This window comes from Semicossyphus pulcher, unplaced genomic scaffold (genome assembly GCF_022749685.1).
Source record: "Semicossyphus pulcher isolate SPU_LCO1_2020_fin unplaced genomic scaffold, fSemPul1.0.p SCAF_5, whole genome shotgun sequence".
Taxonomy (NCBI): Eukaryota; Metazoa; Chordata; class Actinopteri; order Labriformes; family Labridae; genus Semicossyphus; species Semicossyphus pulcher.
The window spans coordinates 30,546,309-30,563,769 of NW_027211726.1; the positions used below are offsets into that span (position 1 = coordinate 30,546,309).

Below are 17,461 nucleotides of genomic sequence, written 5' to 3' on the forward strand. Positions count from 1 at the left end.
GGTTTCTGCAGGTAGACTCATTAACTGAAACTGCTGGATGTCACTTATTTTGTGACAAGAAACCCCACCTGTGTGCCGCTAAAACTCTTGGGAAAGCTGTTAGGCAGGTTATAATTGCTTCATGCAGAGCTCTTCAGCTGTTTAACATTTATGTGGCTTTTAATGCAGGTCTTTGTATGCTACATTTGTGCTGCAAACTGTATCAATTTAATGCATTGTACATAAATATAGGATCATTAAATGAGATGTTATTGACTGTTATTTGTCAATGGGTCAAAGAAACGCTTTCACAAATGATCAGCAGCCTGTATAAGTGACATGGCACTCAGAGTAGAGCCACAGCTCCTTAGTGTCCGAAAGAGTCAGCTGAGAGGGTTTGGGCACCTGGCCACCTCCCTGGGAATGTTTTCCCTCATAGGGAGGCTCGAGGGGATTCCCAACTGGTAGGAGATCTCAGAGATACTAGGGTAGACCCACAACTCACTGAAGGGATTATGAATCTCATCTGGCCTGGGAACGCCTTGAAATTCCCCAGGAGGAGATGGAATACAGTGCTAGAAATACGAAGTCTGGAATACCTTGCTCAGAATGCTGGGACTGAAGTCAGACCTTGGATAAGGGCAAGAGGATGGATGGATGGATGGCTGGCTGGCTGGCTGGCTGGCTGGGTGGGTGGGTGTATGGATGGAAGGATAAAATGCAGAATTATTTGTTCAACCGGTCTTTCTTTTTTCTTTTGTTTCAGGCTTAAAGGCAGCATGATAACACCTGTTCACACTCCATTATCTCCAGTGGGCAGACCGTGAGGACAAGTCGCCACCATGCGATGTGTGTAAGGGACCAGTGGGGGTGTTGCGGCCCCAGGCGGGATGCTGCTGACGGCCGGTCAGTATGACTCTGCTGGACTTGTGGCTGTCGCGCTCCATCCCCATGTGCCTGCTCCTTCAGAGCCTTGTCCTCATGGCCCTGTGCTTCCCCTCGGCCAGCATGTGTCCAAAGGGCTGCATCTGCCATCGCGACCCCCACCTCCACGGTCTGAATGTTACCTGCAGTCAGTCCCGCCTGAAAGAGATACCCCCCAGCCTCCCGGTCGATACTGTCCTGCTGAGGCTGGACCACAACCAGATAGGCGCCGTGCCCGATCAAGCCTTCCATGGACTCAGGCTTTTGAGGGAGCTCAACCTGTCTTACAATGCAGTGGAGACTTTAGGGGAAGGTGCTTTCAGTGGCATAGAGGCAACGTTACAGGTACTGGACCTCTCCCACAACCGCATCACTAGCGTACACAAGGATGCGTTTGCTCGACTAAAGGCCCGCGTCATTGTGGACGATAACCCCTGGCACTGTGACTGTGCTCTCCAGCAGGCCATCGGTGGAATGGCGCACAACCACGAGGCTGCTGCCCGGGTCCTGTGCAGGAGCTCAGAGCTCCGTGACCAGGAGGGACGACCTTTCTTGGCTGTGGACACTGACCTCTGTAACCTGGCTAAAAGGACAACAGACTATGCTATGCTGGTGACCATGTTTGGTTGGTTTGCCATGGTCATTTCATATGTGGTGTATTATGTCCGTCAGAACCAGGAGGATGCCAGACGCCACCTGGAGTACCTCAAGTCTCTCCCCAGCAAGCCCAAGAAACCTGACGAGGCTGACGACATCAGCACTGTTGTCTGACAGCAGTGACAAAGTGACAGTCTAAAAACAATGTTATGAACACCAAAATGTGTATGTAACAGGACCCATATTTATAGTTTACTAATACAAACCTTTAGGTAATGTGAGCATCAAATCTGCTGAGATGTCTTTGTACTTTGGAAATGTTGTCGTTGTTCCTTACCAGGGTTTGTTCATGGCGGGTCTGAGATGAGATGAAAAGGGAGACAAGAGTTTAACACTTACATTGTCTTTGTATAAAAATAAACTATGAAGTTTTGAAAATTTAAATCTCAGGTTAAAATATTGACACAACAATGGCTTTTTTTAGATGAAAATTTGGAATATCTTATAAAAACTAATATATTTGTAATAGCTTAAAATTAATTTCCCAAGCCCACGATGAAATGCACATTAAGTTTTGCAACCACTTGCTAAACAAACTGCATCTTTTATACCCCTTAAAATTTAATGCGAAAAAAAATCAAAGCATGCATGAATCCGTGGCTTGTTTATGGAGTCTGTTTGATCCAATGTAAAGCTTTGGAGTTTAGGTATATAGACATGTTGGGTAAGGTAGCCTTGAGCTGTCACAATGAAGAGACAGATAGTGTTGGGTATGAAGTATTTGACTGAAACATTTAGTAAGATATTTCACATTATGGCTGTGTAGAACAATGGGATTCATGGGGTGCCCATTTCTGTTGAGAAAGTAAATCAATGGTGGTTTAGGAATGATTAAAAATACACACTCCAAATTTGGTATCTAATAATTCTTCACTTGAAAGTTTGAAAAAAAAAAAGAAATATACAGTCACAATATTGAGATGCTAAGACTAGAAGACACAAAGTCAATTTAACCTAGGTTTAGCTAGCTTGTCAGGCAGCTATGTCACCATTACATGCGTGATGAAAAACTTGTCTCATACTTTTAACTTGCTATGAGTATATGTATTTTTCTTTTGCAGGAATTGATTTTGTGATCCTGGTTGGTTGGAGGCTGTGCATTGTTTTCACACTTCCCAAATTTAAACAATGAGCAGAACAATTACTTCTTGACCTTGGAAGTAGCAATTCTACAAATAATGTAATTTCACGGTCCTATTAGCTTTTTCCAGAGCTTTTGAACAGTCTCGAGTCCCTTTAAGCCAATGGAGTTAGCTTAGTTGTTCTCACACGACCTAGTATCTTCTAGTCTGTGGAACCAGGGGGTCGTATTGGTACTTACAGGGAGAGTATAATGATAAGACCAGGGTGGACACTGATAAATTATAGGGACAGTCAGAAGCATTCTAATGGGAACATCTGGGCTGCCAGAACATCAAGAGTATTCAAATTACAGGGTGGCAGCACTTCTCACAAACCATTCAGCACCTTGAGATCTCTGCTTATGCACCATAAAAACAGGACCAACCATGTACAACATCCCACGCAACAGTTGTAAGGAACACTACAGTTGTGAAACAGCATGGACCCCTGCCCAAAAACGGAATTACCAGGAAACAAGCCGGCTTCACTTGGGAGGTGTCAAAGTACGCAAACCATAAGTCAGTAAATGGCCAAAGAAAGGTCTAAGAGAACATTCACATCAAAAGCAAAAAACATTTTTGAAACATCCCGTTACCTTACATATTATTCCCAAATTGGACAATTTTGCCTCTTATGCTTAACGTCCTTTGTCAACGTTAAGTGCAAAGTAGTGTGCGCTTTAGGTAGCAAGACAAAGCTTCATGTTGTAGAGGTCAGAAGTCGCAAAGCGTGTTGTTGCAGTAATAACTCTTTCACTAAACTCTGCAAACTGCAAACCTTCCTAAACCTTAACCCTGTGTTACTGCCATGCTCTAATAGTGTAGAATGTGAGAACATTGCACTAAGACATTGCAGTAGTTGTAAGAAAGACCACATTAATGAAACTGAAAGGACCCTAGACTAAAAGGCCTTGGTTTGGGCCAACCTGCAAGGGGTTTCTCCAGGCACAGCAACCTCCCACAGACAAAACAACCAATTTAGGTTCATTTTTAAGCTCACTGGTGACTCTAAACTTTATCATAAATCTAAGTATCAATGGAAATTTGTTAGCACTGTTATTGACTGGAGACTTGTCATGGGGGAACCCCGCCTCTTGCCAAATCTCACCCTATAAGGATAAGTGGTATAGCTAATGGATGGCTAATGGAAGAACGAAATGTACCTCAAAGATGAGTTCTGATATAACATTTTGGCCAATGCGTTCCACATCTTTTGCTCTCCATGAGGACTGTTGTCCTGCATACAACAGAAGCCTGCGCAAAGATGCATTTTGAACAGTACTTGAAACTACAAGCAAAAAAAACGAATGCTTCCAACACCAAAAATCTGGCTCACAGATTGTGTATCCAAGTGTATCACAAGTTTTTAGTAACCATCACTGAAGTTTATCTGCCATGACCACCAACATAAGAATGTCACTTTTAACAAGCAGGAAGAACCCATAAAACAAACATGTACCTGAACGTTTTCCAAGGTTTATCAGACAGAACTATCTGACAGTGGAGCAAACTCCCTCTGCAGATGACCACCATGAGATGTTGATGAAAGCTCTGGGAAAAAAGCTAGTAAGCAGACCTTGAGTTGGGATTATTTTGTGGAAGAACTTGTGTCTATGAATGTCTTACATAATGTTATGGAACCTAAGGTTTGTGGTAAAGGTTTTACATCTGTGGACAGGTTGTTGTTGTGTTGTTGTGTACATTTCTTCCTTCAGTTTGTGAAGTCTACGTTTGCTCCTGTTGTCTTTAGTTTGTTGTTGTCAGTCAGTCTTTGTATATTTGTACTGATGAGAAGAAAGCACAAGACTTAATGTCAGTTTCGGTAGACTCTTGTTGTTGTTGTTGTTTTGTGGACACTCCAGTCCTCCAGAGTCAGTGCTGTTCCTGGTAAATTGAACCTTTTGCCTTCACTCAATTTTATTCAAATCCAGCCCTTTCAAGGGGAGGACAGATTTCTCAAACATGGTGATGGCAGACTGCACTATCGTATCAACACGGCATGACAAATCAACACAAACATTCCTATTCAAATCAAGCTGCCAATGCATGCATCATTTCCCTTTAATAACGCTGTGTACAGTAATGTTCCCGGCAGCGGGTGAAAAGAAAATTGATGCTGTCATTTTCTCAAATGGCTTTCCTGACATCATCGCCGCAGGAGTTCACTCAATCATAGGACCAGGGAGAGCCAAAGAAAGCTACATGAAAGACAAGATCGAGATGATGAGGTACAGGAAATTAGATTTTCACCAAAAAGCTCATTTTGATAACTACTACCTACTTCACATATTAATCTGAAGGAATCCTGCACATAATTGGAGATATGTTAGATACTGGGTTTTGCTGATATCTTGTGAAATATCATGTTTAATTGTTTGTCACAGAATTTGTACAATAATGGTTGTTAAAATAACGTCTTAGGGGATATGCAATGAGAACATTTAGGTAGAGAACACTAGGATATCTTGTAAATAGGAACGTTGATGTTTTGTGAAATACTTGAAATCCCTTTAATTAGTTTCTAAATGTGCTTCACCCCTTAGCCTTGTCTTGTAAAGGTAACCTCATTCTCCTCACCACCGGATCAGGATAGGGTATAAAATGCATGTACAATGTAATGAAGCACAGTGTAGCCAAGGACCCGAGAGTATTTCTAAGTGCCTGAATACTTCTCTCATCACTTTATTTTTTTGACTCATGTCTTCTTTCTCCACGTCTGGTCATTGTTCCAAACACATAAGCCTCTCTTAGTTTAGTGGATATGTCAATTTAGGTTTTTTCTTGCAAGTTAGGGAAAAAAAACTATATCAATCATGCTGATGTAAAGAGCTGTTCAACTGAATTATACTGTACTACAGTTTTCCATGCACAGACAGGGTGTGATAGAGCAACTCACACAGCTTAGAATGAAAAATGTTGGCACTGACTATTGTGGTTGTGTTGTAATGGCATGACATACAGAAACTGAAATAAAGAAGGTATGCATTGGTTTATAGTATAGTTTGCTTTCTCTGTTGATTCACAGCTTTGGGCAATGAATGAGTCGTACATTACAGTACTGTGGCAGCTTTTTTGGAATGAGCGGTGTCACACAATGTTTTCGCAGGAGATATGAACTGTCTGTAACCCCTTTGTTCTCAAGGGATGAATTTTTTAGGTGCTTTTAGTTTAAAGACAAGGCTCAACTTTCAGGAGGTACAATAAAATGAACTCTCTTCAATGGGTAGGCTGGTAAGCGATCCGGGAACCCTTCTGGCTATCTGATGACGATATAGCCTCTGAGAGTAAAGGACTTACGACCATGACTTCCCTTTCTGTGCGATGATGATCGTTTACAGTCCAACTAGCAAAGTGCGAAGCGACGATACAGTTAGAGATGAGAGTCGACATCTAAGAGTGGATTGTTAGCTGCGGATGAAAGCTGTTGGGTGCAGGATTGTGCTCAACATGCTCGTTTTCCTGCATGCAACAAAAGCCTACTGAAACCCTTGTGAACCATACTACTCTGACGGCAAGCGGAAACCAGAAATCGTGTCACTTACCTACAGATCGTCTGTGAAGCTTCTCACTCATTCAGGTCATGGTTATTCTAAGCTTAGTCCAAAAGACAACTGGACTTGGGTGAGGTTCTTGAAGATGCTTCACCTCTCATCTGAAAGGCTTCTGCAGTTTTAACTGACTGGTGGACGGAGCTAGAAATATAAGCCTCTGTAGGTCATTAGTATGATAATAGATGTGCACTCATCTATTATAATACTATACTATACATATATACTATATTAAAAAGACAAATAGATCTGATTGACGAGCTGTTTACTTGAAAGGTTTACTAACTTTTTTCTGCAAAGGCATGGACTGGCCGTCCACCTCAAGGTGTAGTTGTCATTAGTGTGCTAATAGATGTGCACACATCTATTAGCACACTAATGACCTACAGAGGCTTATATTTCTAGCTCCGTCCACCAGTCAGTTAAAACTGAGGTGAAACGTCTTCAAGAACTTCAACCAAGTCCAGTTGCCTGTTGGATTAAGCTTAGAATTACCTACAGATCCTGCATTTATATGCCGAGAGATAGAATATAGATTAGCAGGTAAGTCCAGGAGTAACGCTCCTCGCTCACTGTGACTCTAAGCAGGGTTCTGCTGCATGCTCAACTTGCTCTGGTTCTGGTGACCATTAAGGTGCCTTAAGTGTCACTCACAAGGGGACACACAACAACAATGAACCAGAACAAGAGTGACAGAGGTGCGACATGTTTACCAGTCAACCTTCTCCCCTCATAACAATCGCACTGTCAAGTTGTGGCGCAAAACTCCTCCATTTACACAAACTATTGTTGGGAGGGTAAGATGAAGGGTCTCTGATTGTATCCCAGACGCCGGCTTCTTTTTCCAAGGTAACCCATACAGGTAGATCAGTTATGTCTGGACAAACATTTTAGGTCTGATTACTGTAAATAAGTGTAGACAGTCTGCCTTAAACAAAACACCATATTAGCACTCATCCAACTTACCAACATGAACACAGCTTGTCCTGCACATTATTTTAATGAAGGATACACTGAACTTCTGGGGGGTGAAAAGTGCACTGTCAACATCAGTATGTCTGCTACTTAGCTGTTCAGCTGCAGCACGAAACCGTTCGGCTACAGTTGTATGCTGTTGTAATCCTTACAATTCAATATCTCCAACACTCTTACTTTGTGTCTTGTGTCCCAACGATGTACTATGTGTTCAGACAAATCAGGAGAAAACCTGATTTTGCATCACCAACCGACACAACTAGAAATGTCTCAATTAAATCGAGAAAGGTCTGTGACGCATTGTTCCATAAGCCTCTTTGATTTCAGATTCTCCAGAATGTTCTGAGGCTGCATCAGAAATGTGTAGTTTGCATGCTTCTTGTTTGCATGCAAAGCTGTTTTACAGATTTTTATTTATCATAGTAACTAAGTAAATATTTCAGCTTCATAGGTCATTTATTACAATGAAATCACATTGTTTTAATCAAGGGTTAATATGGCGGAGAGATCCTGGTACTGATCCAAGCTAACAGCTCATCACACTGGGCACTGGTCAGCCTCAGGTAGCTGGAAGCAGCAGGTGAGTTCATCCAGACAGTTCCTGGAAAAAGGAGGGGAAATTAACCGAGCCGTCTCTGGATGATGTTATGAGCCCAGACAAGACAATGATTAGTTTTCTGATCTGATGGTTGAATATTGGCAGCTTGTGTTTAACAACATTTAAATACATTCAAAAGCCCTTTGACATTATTTATGTCCACAAAATGTGATTAAATGTGATATCAGTTGGACTTTAAATGTTTTGACAACAGGACTAGCAGTGGGGTCAACTATCATTGGAATAATGCCATTGTGGAATACTAACATCTTCTACATCAGGTGTCCCTACCATTCTGCCAACATTTTCAAAACTTTTAAAGGTTGTAAATATCTATATATTTTTGGCTAGCAAGGACAAAAAGTACAACATCTTGGAACATGTGGATGTTAACCCTTTGCAGTTCTTGAAACACCATTCTCAGAAAGCTAACCTGCCCAGCCCTGTTAAAGGATGTGGTTGAGAAAGAAAACATGCTTGTATCCATAAATAGAAGCCACTGTCATAGCACTCTGGCAATAATGTAGATGTATTTAATGTATATATGTTAATTTTCCTTGTAGGCATATATTTTTCTTTGAGTAATGAGACTGTTTTTCACACATGTAAAGTTTCACATCATGAATAAAATGTGATGATGGAGATAGCACTAAAACGTGCTGCACTTTAATAAAGACAATGTGTGAAGACAGAGGACCCTTATCAAAGATGATCCTTATGTGACGGTCTAACCTGCAGCCAGATCTATTCAGATTTGACTGGTAATGATAATTAATTGTTCAGAGATCATGTTTCTATTCTTTTGTGAATCCCTTTTCCTTGAAAACTTTTGTTTCAGTGTTCACAAGGACATGAAACGAGTTAGACATGATTCCTTTATTTTTTTTAAAGCTATATCCACAGTAGTTACCATACCATTATCACTTAAAATACTTACTACGTTTTTGATATTGTTTTTTGGCATAGAAATGCAAAGTAATCAAACTGACCGATGAGGATGTAAGGAACAACACTTTTTTTTTTATATCCAACAGCCCAGACAAGCTGAATGAAAGAAACTGCATCTATTTGGATTAATAGGATGTTTACAACTAATATTCAAAAATAAATTACAATATAGTTTTAAAGCACAGACTGTACGAAAGAAGGACGTAACCTCCGGGTCTCTCAGAAGTGGTGTTATTTCTAACAGCAAGCAGGGGGGATCTACTCTGTTTGTTTGTTTAGAAGTCTATGAGAAAATGAGCCTTAGTTTATTGTCTCAGTAAACATTTTCCTAATGAGTTTATGGTTTCAATTGCTAGTTGTAAGTCTTCTTTATTATAGCATGATGTTCATTTTGTAAATTATCAAGTAAATCTGACAATGAAGCAGGGTATGTTTTAGGGCCGCTGCCATAAGTTGCTACAAATCTTTGAGCAGCACTTAGTTTAAGTTAGTCACTCTGAGGAGTCGGTTGTTCTGTTTCTCTTTAAAACCTGGTTTTCACTAGCCAAAATAAGTATCCCAGTTAATACCACAGTTACCATGAATTGTGGCTCCACCTTGCTAAATAAGCTAGCAGTAGCATAGGCTGATAACTTGGCATCTGCTAGCCCCTCGCTCCTCTTCAGCCCCGCCCCCACCCTCTTGTGGTAGTATGGTCCCCAAAACAAGATGGTGAGAGCCAAAAGGCCAAACTCAAGGATTCAAAACGACTGTCCACAAACCAACGGGTGACAAAACTGTGGCTTCATCCACTTCTTATATACCGTCTATTCTTATATATATATATATTTTTATAGATTATATAGATTTTTGTAATATATGTAACAGTCAAGTTGTTATCAACTAATGTTTAATAAAGAAAAAAGTTTGAGGCTTCTTGGATAACAGGCTATTTAACAAACTGCTATTTAATTTAACTGGTATTAAGGCAGAAGAAAAGAGGTTTTTATTCAATGCTTCTTTGTCCATGACTTGACTCCAATTTAAAAACAATAAATTCCTGTAGCCAAAGAGACCGCTCCAATAAAATGAAAAGGAATGTCTAAAATTCGCCCTCAGATTGCTGTAGAACAAAACAAAAGCTCAATCACTGGAACAAAGGGTGTTCAGTTTGGTATTTGGGTGTTTTAAATGGCAACCTTCACTCACATTAAACTGTGTGTTGTGTCATTACATATAACAAGTACAACCTGATTTTTCTGCAGTTTTAAATTTAAAAAGTATAAAAGTGAGTGCCCAATGTCAACTCCTCACGTAACATCTACTTTCCTCTGAAATTGAGCACATAAACTTCCCTCCTCAGCCAACAAGATAAGAGCGTGCACTTGCCTCTCAGGAGAAATTGTAACCTGTTTTTAATTTTCTTTTGCATCATCAGGGGAAACAGAATAGGCTCTTCTATCTTTTTTAATTGCACTTCACAATATAATTTTATAGGAGGCCGAGGAAGTAACTGGATATTTCACAAGAACAGTCACTACTCATTTCCTGCTGTACCTCTGGGATCGATTTATCTTCATGCGACTCCCTGACTAGTCTGAAAGTAAGAAATGGAAATGAAATGAAAGAATAATTTTTGTGTTATCCTCCCAAAGAAAAACTTTTTCACATTTTCTTTTAGAAGTTTGCAGTCTATTTTTTCCAGTGACGGCTGCTCATTTGATTGAGACAGCTGCCTCTGCTTGTTATTGAATTTCACTGCAACTAAGCAAACATGAATATTGAATACAAGCAGCTTTCTGGCTCTTGACAGCCTCGTAAGCCTTTGATTGTTCACATCTGTCACTAAGATGTAGAGTCGATCTCAAGCACACTGACCCTTATAAGTCATACAAGTGTGTGGAAGAGCGTAATGACCTCACATAGCAATGGACTCTCAATAAGCCATGGGCCATCCATTATACCTCCGCTGATGTAACATGATGCAACATCTGCTAGTCTCCCATTTTAGTCATAACAACATATTGGATAATCTATTAGGTACAGTTACAAACATAACCGTCAGCTAGGAATTTACACCTTTTCTGTCACATTGGGTGACACCAATGACTGTAGACAGCCATCTTGCGCCAGTGATGTCACTTGGAGCCAGAGCTGCGAATCAGAGATCATCGGCGGGTGGAGCAACCATAGCCACTTCCACTAACCAAAACACACACTTAAAGTACCAGAAAAAACCCCTGCAAAGATCCTGCACGCCGGCGTATTGAACAACAGAATAGCTTCTTGTGTTGGTCTGAAGCACATTTATGGAAAATTCAATGACTGTAATGTTGGTGTTAGTTACGTCTCCTCTCGCCTCTCTACTCTGCTTCTCGGGAACAGAACGCTGCAGGAGCCCCATTTGTCAACAGAGCTGTCAATCATGAGGTCACGCCCCCTTTTTACAGCATTAACTAATTAAAAGTAAACTTGTCAGAAAAATGAACACTTAAATAAATCAGCATGATAAGAACTAACTATAATGTCAGAAGCCATGTTTGAGAAAAATGTATTTGACGTGTATTTTGATTTTATAGTTTGACTCATGTCCCATCTGTTAACATGGAGGAGGCGGGCTTTATGACCTATACTGCAACCAGTCAGCAGGGGGCGATAGAGAGGGTTTGGCTTCACTTTTAGGGAGCTGTCATGTCGTCCATCTTTTTATACAGTCTAAGGGTGACACTATTACTGTGTTCAAAATGCCATACTATACTAGCAGTACGTACTTTTAACTTGAAATGCGGCACAATGTCCCACCAGATCTGCACATGTTGCCTTCTAAGTTGCTGTTGAATCTGGATTCGTTAAAATGATGACATTTTTTCAGATTCCCTTTGTTTACACGACTTGCAACCTGAAATACAGCAGCAATACATCATCCTTTGATGAGTAGCACTGAAACTTCTCACCATGAGCGTGATGTCACTGGAACTTAGAGGCCGTTTGAATATGGTTTCTTCTTCCCCTGGACAGGAAGAACCCACAGTCAGTATGAATTCTAATAGACCAATATAGAGTGGACATCACTGCTGTCTCACATGCAGAAAATCCAGTGTAGTAATCTGTTAGAGCACTTGGATTATTTTTTTTGTTGTAAAGAGTAATGTAACGTGTTAATTCTGCAAGTAATCTGTTATTTAGTTACTCTTCATAAACAGTAATCTGTTAGTGAAAAATAAATCCCTTTCCCTTTCAGGTAGCTGCATACCAGCAGTAGGCAAACCTACAGCTGTGTCAGTGCACGTTTGTAGCTAGCTTATTCAGCTAGCGAGCTGTCACAGAGGACAGCGCTTACTTTGTGTAAATATTCACATTATTTTGAATGTTTGGGTGAAAGGGACGAGAACAACATGGTGGTGAAATGTAAGCTGTGTCTGGAGGATAAGTGCTCATCAGCTGTGAAGAGCTCGACTTCAAATGTGAAGACGCATCTGCAGCTAAACACAGCTCCACAACACTGGTGGGACTAAGAGCCTGTGTTGTATTGTTGTTATGGAAGAAGCTGTACCTAATACTGTATCCCTCTGCCCAGTTCACTGTCAGACTGTTAGCATAAGAGCTGTAAAGGTTATACTGCGTCTGTCATTCCTGTTATTAGGCTGCAGAATTACAGATAATGGGCCGTAAACGAGGCGATGCAATGACGGTAGAGTCGATACTTTCAAAGGTAGACGTACAGCAGGCTACACGCTGTCCTGACAATATAACACACTGTGAGGAAGCACCAACTCATCATTAGCTGTTTGCTAAAACTCCTTTTTCACAAGAAAAGTGGACAGATTCTCACACAGAATTTTCTTTGTTTTCTTTAATTTATGTGAAATGGTTTAATTGATACAAATAGCTGTACTCTGCATTAGTATAATTTTAAGCAAGTTTTTGTTACAAGTATAAGGAAGACATACAGTAGAAAAACAATAACCTTTTGGAGTTTGAGTCCTTTGTGGAGGCCATCTCGTGCTGGTGCTTAAAGAGGAAGCATGCCTCAACTACAGCCCTTTTATGTGATGGGTGAGTAGGTGGGTTCTCTGATTTGATAGGACAATGGATGAGTGGTGAAATTGAGAGCCAATTAAGGTATATACTGAATGATTTTGAAATGACTATATGGTGAAGAATGAAATGAGGTTTGTTAGTGTGAGCAACCTAAGAAAAACAATGTATATTTGTGTTCAACCGTCAATTTGATTTTCTACAGTCCTGACCTAATAGGCCAGTTTGAACTGGCAAGGCGGGCTCACATGCTATATATGTGAGTGCAATGAGAGAGTGGAGGCTGGTTTTTAAGAAGAGCTGCACCAGAACTGTTTGAGCTGGATAATGAATGTAAATCATTGAAGCTAAGTTTTTTTTGGTTCATGTTTTTTTTCTCTATTAGTTTTGTAGAGACTGAAAATAAAAGTCTGCTTAATTTTTCAAAGCATAACTCCCTGCCATAGTGATGTTTTTTTTTTGTCTTCCTGAAGTCTCCCTATGCTTCCCTGCACCTCACTTCGTAACACACACGTGTATCGAGCCGCAAAGTGGGTTTCATTTTGGGTAACACAAAAGTAATCTAACACCATACTTTTCTCAGGAGGTAACGCAGTAACGTAACGAGTTACTTTTAAAAGTAATATTATCCAACAGTGCTCACTTGAGAGGTGATTGATCAATCAAAGTAGGAAAAAAGTCCAATATGGCCTAAAATGGCCTTGTGTTGTTTTTTTTAACTGTTTGGTTAATAAATAAGAACTACAATGCAAATCATTCTTAGGTAAAAACAAGCAGATTCTTAATCATACAAAAAACTCCAAAGCACATCTCTACATCTCTTTACTCTGCAAGTAACGTTACCCAACACTGAGGAAAAACAGCAAAAATAAGTGGAGCAAATTGGCTGAGATCCCCAGAATAAGGGAAAAATATGCTGCTGGATGTCAGGATATGGATGCAAAAAAGATTATCTTCATTCTTATTGAATCTTGTCCTCGAAGACAACCTTGAAGCTAAACACAGATGTTTATATTCGCCATACTGTCCTTCCCATCCTGACATACAGATAAACCTTGAAAAGCAGTGTGGCTGCATGCTGCAGCATATAGACTCTATATAAATATTGTATACAGTTTGCTGCAGCACGACCAGAACCTGCACTGACCTACCCTACTTCAAAGCATGGATTTGAGGGACAATAGATCTTTACTTATATATGCAATACATTGAGGAGCTTACTGCATTAGTCTTAAATGTAAAGCATGATACAATAATAATTTCTATTAGTGCAACAAACAAAGAGTTATAGCAGAAGTAGTTGTTACAATACAGTGTTCCTCTGACTCTCTGACTCAGCACAGTTGGGATTCAAGCTGCAACATTAGCTCAGCTTGTTTTCAGCTCAGGATTCCTTCAGACTTCATCATTCACAATGTTTTTACAAGGAACCAAAACTTCCACAGTGGAAGACCTGAGGAAAAAATGAACCTGGTGATTACAACAGGTAAAAAATAAAAGTAAATAGCATTGTTGTGACCAAGTTTTTTTTGTTCAAGTTCCAAGCAAGTCTCAAGTCATTTTTTCTTGGGCAAGTCAAGTCAAGCCACTTTTTTTCCACCCAAGATCCAGCACTCTTACCTGTAGTATCCGGTCTTTATAAAGAGAAAAGACAAGGTTTTAGTAGCCTTCTAATAATGATATTATCGGCCAATTTATATAACGTGTTCAAGAGACCGTATTGAGGAGTAACGAGTACGACTGATGAGGCTTCTCTTTGGGGGCTTTAATGTTGCGTGTTGCCATAGCGGGGAGTTTGACTGACAGCCAGTCATCCAATCATGACAATCACATACTGGGGAGCTTTTTGAGTTGTCCAATCATGATTCCCAGTTTGTTCTGCATACATACTTGATAGTTAGAGAGAAAGTTGACAGCATTGAATTATATAATTTTATATTTAACAAATAACATTCAAAATTATGAACACACGAAACTTATGAACAAACGCAAGTCATCATGCTTCAAGTCAAGTCCCAAGTCTCAAGTCATTGATTTGCAAGTCCAAGTCAAGTCTCAAGTCATTTACTTTTTTTCAAGTCAAGTTGCAAGTCATCAAAATAGTGACTGGAATCGACTCAAGTCCAAGCCACCAAGTCTCAAGTCCACATCTCTGATAAATAGGGCTGGGTATCGACAAGGATTTCTCAGTTCGATTTGATTCCAATTCACAATGTCCCAATTCGATTTACGATTTGATTCAATATTGATTTGTTTAGGTGTATTTCAGTTACAATATCAATGCACCTCTAACCTTGTGCTTTATCCAAATTTTAATGTTTACAATAAGAATTGACCCCAAAGAAGTAACATCATGTACTTTTTATTTAACATGACCAACACACAGCAGTCAACACAATTTTATGAATCAGACTTATGTACTTTTTTTCCAGTTTCAGATTTTCAGTCTGAACATCTGGCTCATGGTTTTAATTAAACGAACTGGGATTCAACTTGTGCAAGATTTGGCCACGAGATCTCACAGCGCAAAGAACAAAGCCACACGAGACTGAGCGTTATGGGGAAGGGCATACTGTATGACAACGGGCTGAAAATACACTTGTGGCCAAAGCTGACGCTAACAGAGAGTAACATAAACAGTCCGTCGGTGACCACTGAAGTCTCTGTCGAAGGTGCAGCAAACAAGTCCAGGCATGTCTCCCTCACTGCCGTGTTTCAGGGGGATGCACTGAAGATGAGTCTTGCTGCATTCAGGAGCGCTCAGAAACGTGAGTGATCAGACAAGTTTTTACACAAATATTTAAAGATCAATCAATTAATCAATATTGGGTCACTCAAATGAGAATCGATTTGAATAGGGAAAATCGATTTTTTAAACCCAGCCCTAAAAATAAAGCGGCTTTGTGTTAAAAGTGTTTCGCTAACACTCCACGGCAGTCACAGGACGTCAGGAGGGGCTGCGGTCTGAGCTGTTATGTTAACTCAGTTTGTTTCTCTGATAATGTTGATACGATCCAAAACTTCCTATTGAAGTTTATGTTCAATAATTTCTCAAAAGTTGGCTTGAGTTTTAACAGAAGATACTGCTCTGCCAAAATCAGACAGGGTAGTTCCCGCGGAATATACTGGAGTTACATAAATGGGATGATTTTAGAAAACATTAACTTCTCAGCTTCTTTCTTTCTTCCTCAATTTTATGGTGTAAGATGAGATGGATGAACAAGTCAGTGTATGTACCCACTGTGATGAGTAACACTGGAATTATATGAAGAGAAATTCATAATAAAAACTCTTCAAGATATACCAAAACATGAAATGCAATTGTATAAAATATACTGATAGCAAAAGCATTCTTAAAGCCTTAAAAATTAAAGGAAAATAGATATTATTTATAGACCAAATGTTGTGATGAATCCATATATGAGACCAATGAAAAGGCTATTTAGCATACAGGTCTTATGCTGAAGATCCTTGCAGCACTGAGGAAGAACCTTCTTAAGGGCGTGTTAGCACTTAATTGCACAGTATGATCTGCCTAATGACAGCGAGGTGAGGCAGTGAGGGCAGTCAGCAGAGCGACCACTGCGGTCCACAGGCTTCTTTAAAATGCAGAGAAACCCTGACAGCACTTTGAAACTGGATCTGCTCTTCACTCTGGAGGTCAGGGTCAACCACTTTCCTCATCTAGCAGATAAGTCTTTTAAAAGATTTGAGATACTGTGGCCTAAACATCACTGCTCATGCTGAACACCAACCATCCAACCCTTTCAAACACTATGAAGAGAAAATGCTGTCCAAGAGACAGACAGAGCATAGCATCGCGCCGGAAAGGGGTGGAGATTATCGTGTTGACACAGGTTTTAAGTTCCCATCAATGCTGTTGGGGCGATAATTACCCGGGTCTACTGCAGAGTCATTTGACCCGGGTCTGTATGCTGATTGTAGCCTTTCCCGTAAGCCGTGTGTTAGCGGGTTTTTGTCCAGTGGGAAAGTGGCTTAATATTACTTTCTTCATAACAGTTTATTTGAGGATTTTCAATGGTTATTTAGAGCCCAGTCCACCATAGCACTGAGACATCACTTGTGATTGTGCAACGATTAATCAGCATTACAGGATTGGCTTTAAGTTGGTTCCACAAGGTTCGGTGCTCGGACCAATTCTTTTCACCCATACAGCTACTAACTACAGCTAAATACGTCTTCTGTTTGTAGGTTTGTGTTTGTGTAAAATAAAGTTTTGTTTTATTGTAAACATTTCTCTGACTTCCAAATCAACTATTCTCATTGAGGTCTTTTATTAGCAGAAAATGACGACTGGTTAAGAAACCAAAAGATGCAAAAAAGATGTTTGCCAGAGCTGGAATACTGCAAAGAAAACAAGTTCGTTTTAACTCAGGCAGAGTTCACAGGTAAATATCTGGTGGAATAACCTGGTTTTTAATTATCTTTCATGCATCTCTGCATGCTCTTCACCAGTCTGTCACAGTGCTGATTTAAGGTCTCTTATTTTTTGCAGAGCTGTACATCCACGGGTCAAAATCACAACATTCACCCAAGAGACTGCTGTTTATGTCTCGTGTCAAACCAAATATCAAACCTCCAGAAACACTTCTAACAACTTGAGGAAGAAATACATCCTGTTTGATTGTTTTGCTTTTGGCTCCTGTCTTTCTTTTCATGTTTTGGTAGCCTGA

At 40.1% G+C, this 17,461-nt stretch overlaps 1 protein-coding gene across 1 annotated transcript; it reads left to right on the plus strand.

Moving 5' to 3' along the window:
- The first annotated feature begins 891 nt into the window (after window positions 1–891).
- lrrc3b (leucine rich repeat containing 3B) lies at window positions 892–5,659 on the plus strand. The gene has a single exon (XM_069681445.1). The coding sequence runs from the start codon at window positions 892–894 to the stop codon at window positions 1,672–1,674; it is 783 nt and encodes a 260-aa protein (XP_069537546.1). The 3' UTR covers window positions 1,675–5,659.
- The last annotated feature ends 11,802 nt before the right edge of the window (window positions 5,660–17,461 follow it).